Source organism: Phycodurus eques, chromosome 17 (genome assembly GCF_024500275.1).
Source record: "Phycodurus eques isolate BA_2022a chromosome 17, UOR_Pequ_1.1, whole genome shotgun sequence".
In the NCBI taxonomy this organism is placed as follows: Eukaryota; Metazoa; Chordata; class Actinopteri; order Syngnathiformes; family Syngnathidae; genus Phycodurus; species Phycodurus eques.
The window spans coordinates 16,602,452-16,609,748 of record NC_084541.1 but is presented as its reverse complement, the minus strand read 5'-3'; the positions used below and the strand labels follow the sequence as shown (position 1 = coordinate 16,609,748).

Below are 7,297 nucleotides of genomic sequence, written 5' to 3'. Positions count from 1 at the left end.
AGTAAAAGTACTCCCGTACAGGCCTGTACGTTTATTGTCATTAGGAGCAGTAGGCAGCCATATTTAAATACGCGTCATTCCTAATGCGACGGTTATAGGTTAATGTGGCCGTTGTGTCCAACGTGTGAATAAAGACGGCTTGTTATTACCTACGTGACGCTAACAAAACTTACCAGCAAAACTGAAAACGTGGGCGGGAAAACAACAATCCCAAATAAAAGCCCTTAAAGTGTGTACAAGGAGCCATGCGGTGAAAAACACACAAGTGTTGGATTTAGCGTTTAGAGCGATAAAGAACGGGCCGCTTGAGGTTTGACAATTTAAAAACTAACACAAAAGAAAAGAGCAACTTAAAGGGGGAGCTAGCCGGATGCTAGCTGTTAGCCTCAACTAGCCTAGATGTCATCACGTCAAACAATAACGTAGCATCTTGGCGCCATTTGCTGACGAACAGTCAATCCTCCCATTATGTTTGGTAATTTGACCCGTTGTCCCAAAAGTGTCAGAAATTAATTTAAAAGAAAAAAATAATAATAATCAGGTGTGAATTATAGCCAATAGCTATGTAGCGCCCTCTGCTGGTTAAAGGGTTTATTTACACACTGGGTCAAGAGCTTCATGTGCAGCACAGGTGTCAAACTCAAGACCCGGCCAGATCCGGCCTGCCGTATCATTTAAAGTGGCTCGCGAAAGCAAATCATGTTTCTTGCTAAAAACCGAAATTGCAAATTGTTTTCACAATTATCTATATTGAGAATTGCAAGCATTTTTTCATACCAGTTCCCATTTTAAAATAACAACTGAATAGTTTTTATTAGCTTCTGATTTCAAAACTAGTTAATTTCAATTTGTTAAATATTTGTAACATGAGGTGAATATAGATTTACAGGATATGGTTTCGGTCATAACCAACGGTCTTCGGTGGGAAACCATAACTACGATGTGGCCCGTGCCAAAAATGAGTTTGACACCCCCAAACAGGGCTTTATTTAACCCTCTTGTAACATTGGTTTCTCTGGAACAGAAGTAGTTTTCCTGGGTCAATTTGACCCAGTTAGTGTCAGAAACAGAGGAAGAAAAAAAAAAAATGTAGTTAAGACACTACACTTACTATTTTTCAAAGACATTTTACCATGGGTCAATTTGACCCACAACATAACAGGAGGGTTAAACACTAGACCAAGAGCTTTCAGCGTTTAAGTGCCAACAACCTTTGTACACTGTTTTGTTTGAACTCTCCTGTCACATTCAATTTGGGTCAATTTGAAACATTACTCAAAAAGTGGCCGAAATGGCGGGAGGTGGGTGGGTGGGTAGGTAGATCCCCAAAATGTGCAACTACAATGGGTCAATTTGACCCGCAACATTGCAAGAGAGTTAAACGCTGGGCTAAGAGCTTTTAGCATGTCATTGCTAACAATTAGCAATAAACATTTCTGTACAGGGATTTATTTAAACACTGGGCCAAGGGCTTTCAGCGTGTCAGTGCTAACAATTAGCACTAACAATCTCAATATACGGTGTGCATCTTGGTGGGGAAAAGACCACATGCAAAATGTCAACAGTCCTGTCCGGGTTCCTTAAGGTCTAAATCGAGGACATTTTTAAAAGTACGTCACGGTGGCTTTCCCGACGGGTTTAAAGGAGTCATTCTGTCGGCTGGAGAGTGAGTCTTTTTCTGTCAGGTTTTCCCACATTTGTCCCAGAAGACATGGAAACAGTCGAAGGACGGTAGGCAAAGTCCAAGTGAGTCCTGGCGCTCAAGTCGCAAATGCTTGGGACAAGGAAAGGATGATACACGGATGGTAGCAACAGTGTCAAAAAATTTCATCCAAGGAGACCAAATGGCGGTTGTGGGAGGATCCAGTTTTTGGTTGTTTGACGCTGTCTTGTCATGTTTGTTGGTCGCGTTTTTTTGGGGGGGATTTTTTTTTTTTTTTTTTAGTCCAGCGGTTTGCCACCGCCGTCGCCCTTCTGGTCCAAGCGGCTCTTGCTGCTCTTCACCATGTAAATAAAGTAGGTCAGCGTTTCCTTCTCGTTCACCGGAATGTTCCTGAAGTGACGACTCACCGTCTGCGGACGCACAGGACACAGGACAAGGTTTTAACAGTCTTGGGCACGCTCCGGCGATTGTTGTTAGTTGACATTCAGTTGCCCCAGCCCACACAGAAATCCGGTAAAAGTGGCGGTATTTAACACAGAACAGAGGCACAGCATCCCGCAATCAGAGAGATGACGTCTGGTGTGAAGCATTAAAAACAACTTGGGCTGCAGCTAGCAAATATTATTAGAATCGAGTATTTTACTGATCATCCATTCGATTAACGGGATAAAAATCAATCTTACATTTGTAAACATTAACATGTACAAGCGAGGTGCAGATAATGTTTCTGGCCACTCGAGATCACCATCCTCATATTCTACAGTAGTATCTGTGACTAAGTGTGGATGGCTTGAAAATGCGGGAACTGTACTGGTGAGTGACGTGGGCGTCAGCAAAAGAGAGCGTAGATTATGCCGGCTGTTAAACTGCACCGCATATGCAACAAGTCTCTCAGCTTGCCACACCCTTTGACGTCAGGATTTTGGCCTGTTTTACTACCGCTTCTCCTCTCCCCCTCTCATTTCTACCCCTCTTGAGTTTTGCCCAAATTGGGGGGGGGGGGGGGGGGTCCCTCGACCAGGGGATGTCGTTCATTTTTGTGAACTGTGGGCCTGTGAAGCCCTTTGAGAATTTTTTTGTGATTAAGGGCTACATGAATAAACTTGCCACGAAAAACTCCCTTGTCCCCCCCCATGACATGCCATTTACCGGCAGTGTGAAAGGGGCCAATCTCTGCTTACCAGTGACTATAACCTTTATTGTCATTGGGATACGGACACAATTATTTCCTTCTGTTCTGAATAAATCACTTGAATGGATGTTTATTTAACTTATTGGCCTTTTATAGGCTGGAATTTTAAGGTGCTGACTGAGAGGTGTTTCTGACACTTGCTCAACAGCACGCGAGGAACCAGCACGAGCGTAGTGGACAAAGCCAAACTTAAAGAAATATATATATATATATATATATAAGGTAAACAAACACTCAGCATGGCTAAGCTTTACAGGGGACGCTGGCACAGCTGTGGGCGGTTGTCAGCTGTCGACCGCCGGTTTATTAATGACGTGCGGGGCTCGTTAAACCCAAGTCACGAGGTGCGCCCCCCCGAGTCGGTCAGTCTGTGGAAACGTTCAACTTGCCAGTGCCATTCATCCGCCGTTCGCATCAGACGACGACCCCCCCCCAACTAGGCCCGAATACAGGAGGTTTTCACAAACAGCTGCAAAAAGTCCGCCTGTCGATGCTGCAAATTAGTCTAACAATCTCTCAGTGAACAATTCTGACCGAGGGGGAGCCGCAACACCGCGTATGTGAAAGTAAACAAGGACTACAGTTGACAGTGGGGGAACGCCTATAATGAGGGCAACTTGGCTCAGGTTACAAGTCTGTGCTGAAAAGGCAATTTCACATAACAGTAGGCACAAGTACTAGTAAATGCTTTCGTTTTACTTCCACGTAGGTATAATATGACTTTTGGCAAAAAAAATTTGGAAGGGAGCAGGGGGATGAATGTGTATTATACATGAGAAATTTCAGTAGTTTGTTTCAAGTATACATCATGTACAGATATTTGTGGTGGATTTATTGCGTTCTGGTGACTTTGCGGCCGTGAAGTGTGCGGTCACCTCGGCCAGCTGGGCCTTGTTGAGGCCGGGCCTGGTCTGCAGCTTGTAGTGTCGCTTGTAGCGCCGCAACGTGTTCACCTGCAGCTGGAACAGATCCACCTGGAAAGGCAGGAGACAGATGCAGTCAGTTGTCCCGAATATCACACGACTCACCTTCACTTTGGTCATTAGCGACAAGATTTATGTTGCCGATGTAGGTATGACCGCCCCGTGTACACTTTTGCCGAAACAAACTGAATACACACCGGACTGGACGTAGTGATACAGACAAAACCATCCACCTGGCCAATTTAGTGTTGAGCCGTCTTTTTGTTTTTGAGTGCAGAACACAACCCCTTCTGACTAATGCGGCAACATACATCAGGTTTTACCACTCCAAACCGTAGCACTTCGTGAAGAAAAGCAGCTCAAGAGAAAACTTTACCTCTGGCACCTCCACGTCGTGATCCGGGGACTCGCCGCCGTCGTCGCTCGTCTTCCTCTTCCTCTTGTTGCGCACGCTCTGGATGAAATTCTTGTGGAAGTCACAGATGTACAAGTGGCGCACCTATGAAAATAGAAGAGGGAAAAAAAAAGGGGGGGGAATAATCTGTTAGAGTGTAGTGCACTGTGGCGTAACATTTCCGAGCAGCTGTGTAACAGAAATTTTCTCTGCTGACTAATCTGCACATTTAGCTCAGTGGCTATCTGGAGTGGATCAGCACTTTTATTATAAAAAAATAAAATAATAATAAATAAAAAAAAATCATCCACACGCGCATGTGTCTGTTGCGGATTTAGCGTACAAGCCCTGCGAGTGGGAAATCCACACTATAGAAGCATGCGAACTTGCCATCAGGTCACTCGCGCCGAGTGCCCACTGGAAAGTTCCTTTCACTCTGTCCTCCCGTGACCTTGATGGTGTAAGCGTGCACGGCATTCCTCCGACATGGCTTCCAGCATGTGACGCAGCACGCGTTCTTCCAAGTTGGCGGGTCAGGAAAGCATCGAGCGGGTAGTTCTCAAGTCTTGCACGGGACCCTGAATGTTTCAATACAGCTTTCCGACGCCCATCTCCGTCCACGTAGAAACGCAGTTGGCCTCAAGTGCATTTTCGCCTTATCCGAAGCTCAAAAAGGCAACGTCATCCGGTGCCTGTTACTTAATGTATTTGAGTCATACGTTACTGTTTGCAAATCATTCTTGGGCCGTTTGATGTAGGAAAAAAACAAAACAACCTGTGTACTGTAAACAGTCCCTACACCCGTTTGCGTTTCTAGGCTCCAAACTCCTTTGTCTGAAAAAGCAACCCGGTTATACTTTAAAACAAATGTTTTTTGTAAAAGGGGTCCTAAAATTTTCAACACAACATGCATTGCATCCTTGTGCAAGACACTTAAAACACATATTGCCTTGAAATGAATGCGGTTGGATGTTTGGTGGTGGTCGGCGGGGCTGTAGGTGCAGAATGGCAGCCACGCTTCGGTTAGACTGCCGCAGCTGTGGCTACACAAGTAGCTTACCACCACTAAGGATGTCCTTCATATCTGTGTGCAGTATCACAGCATTTTTACAAGTACATAGTATTGTAAAGACATACAGGATCCACTACAAGTGCCGGTGCATCCGTAGTGTAATTGTATTTTTTTTCCATGAATAATCCTCAAAAAGCACTTTACATTCTTGGGAGTTGGGACATGTGATGAATGAACATCAGGACATGCCGAATACACTTCAAGCTCAACAGACTGGCAACGAATCAAAAGGTTTTACAAGGGTTTAGGAATGTCACTTTTTAGTTTTCACACAATATGTCCTCGTTGGAAAGTGGCACTAAAGTTGCCTCGGCTGTTAGCTTGGCTAGCTAACGCGGCTAACATTGGCTCGGCTTTCTTTAAAAAAATAAAATAAATTAATTATCCTGAATAAACAACATTTCATTAAACTCACTTGACCAAAAGTAACCAAACATGGCGGCTAAATAAATAACTAAAAAAAGTTATGTAGTAATCTAGTTGGGACTTTCCGAGTTATTTTAACGTTAGCTGTCAATCAACCGGCTAACATCCAGCTGCGCTCTTGTACGGAAGAAGAGAACCCAGCAGGGCAAAGCGGTCTTAAAAGCACCCATTGTGGCTGATTTCTTTTCTTTCTCGTCTCTTTTCGCAAACGTCACTCACGCTTTTGTCGATGTCCAGCTTGAGCTTCTTTTGCGAAATGCTCTTCTGGATGCGCTTGCTGAAGGAGGCGTTGCCGGCGGAGCGGCCGCAGCGCTCGCCGTCCTCGATCAGGCAGCAGCTCTGGCCGTAGAGGGGCGGCGCGGGCGGCCCGTCGTGGCTGTCCTCCTCGGTGCTGAAGCCATTCATCCTGGAGGGAACCGCTTTTATTATTTAGACGGACAAAACAAATTAATAAAAATACAAAATAATAACAGCCCACCAAATCACCTTTCGAAAGTGCGCGTCCGGTTTGGTAATTTGCTATTCGGGCTACTTTCCCCAAATATGTGCGTGTTAAAGTCGAATTCCTCCGACGCAAGTTGGAAACATGCTCCCGTCTCGACCAAGCCAACCGCGGCCGGCTAACGTGCGGCTAGCTCCGGCTAGTTAGCACAAGCGCAAGGTGGACTGGAGATTCCCGAGAAACGGGCCGCGAGTCGCGTATGACAGCAATCTCCAACGACGCCGAGGTGGCTAAAGGTCAAACTCGACGGGCGAAACAACTTTTTGAGCGCTTGGAAACAAACGTGGCGTTGAAATCGTAATGATCGCGTTGTACAATGGACGTGCTGGCGTGTCGGGAACGGAAGTTTCCCTCCTTCGCCACCATTCGTCCATTTTGGGAGGAGGGCGGGCATAGCGAGGGAATATCGCCATGCGATTGGCTGTGAGCAACGCCGGTCTTGGCCTTGCACCTCCCCACGCATTACGCCGATGTTTTCCACACGTCGGCCAGTAAAAGTGTCGTTGTTGTCAGCTCGAGGGACATTTAACTACACGTTGGACGAATTTAAAGCATTTTTGCGACCGATTAGAACCACACAAACGCTCTGTTGATCGCTTAATATGCCCGAACTGGTCATGAAGAATTAAATTAAACAACCTGTTAACGCGAGGTTAACTCAGCTACGCTAGTCACGCTGATTGAACTACATTCATTGTTCTGACCAGCTCACTTAATTCTTAAAGAATTGCGTGCATTTATTGACCTTTTTTTATTTAAAGATATTCATTGTGTGAAATGCATCGCAAGACGCATGCTTTCTGTTGCTGCCGTGGCGTGATTCCATCCTTGACCATACAGGGGGCGGTAGAGTACTAAATGAAAAAAGGGCCAACCAGGGCTGTGTATTTTTAAAAATTTTTCTTTTTAGCCACTTTTGAATTTGAAGCATTTGCCAAAAAAAAAAAATTAAAACAAGGCGCGTGACGATAGTAAAGTCAAATAGGTTTAAATGTGAAGGATTTTCTGCTCAGTTTTGCTTGTACACTGCATGCAAAGCAGCCAATTTAAATAGAACACTTAATGATGCTCTTTTGCTTATCATTTGTCTGTCATTGTATTTGTATGCAAACTCGTGCTCAGATG

General features: G+C 45.0%; 1 protein-coding gene across 2 annotated transcripts; it reads right to left on the bottom strand.

The window, feature by feature from the left end:
• Positions 1-786: 786 nt before the first annotated feature.
• On the bottom strand, positions 787-6,504 carry sap30l (sap30-like). Of its 2 annotated transcripts, XM_061703154.1 has the most exons (5): positions 6,157-6,504; positions 5,890-6,076; positions 4,155-4,277; positions 3,731-3,829; positions 787-2,073 (listed from the first exon to the last, which is right to left on the bottom strand). In XM_061703154.1, exons 2-5 carry the CDS (start codon positions 6,073-6,075, stop codon positions 1,942-1,944), a joined length of 540 nt encoding a protein of 179 aa, XP_061559138.1. In that variant the 5' UTR covers position 6,076; positions 6,157-6,504; the 3' UTR covers positions 787-1,941. The 2 variants fall into 2 exon arrangements, with proteins under 2 accessions (XP_061559138.1, XP_061559139.1); XM_061703155.1 differs by lacking the exon at positions 6,157-6,504 and having other exon boundaries at positions 4,563-5,980.
• Positions 6,505-7,297: the final 793 nt, after the last annotated feature.

Bases quoted from the DNA above. Each gene is read 5' to 3' on its own strand.
- sap30l (XM_061703154.1), bottom strand. From the start codon at position 6,075: ATGAATGGCTTCAGCACCGAGGAGGACAGCCACGACGGGCCGCCCGCG. The intron at 4,278-5,889 runs GTGAGTGACGTT...CTATTTTCATAG, and splicing joins AGCTGGACATCGACAAAAGC to GTGCGCCACTTGTACATCTG. The intron at 3,830-4,154 runs GTAAAGTTTTCT...CTGCCTTTCCAG, and splicing joins ACGACGTGGAGGTGCCAGAG to GTGGATCTGTTCCAGCTGCA.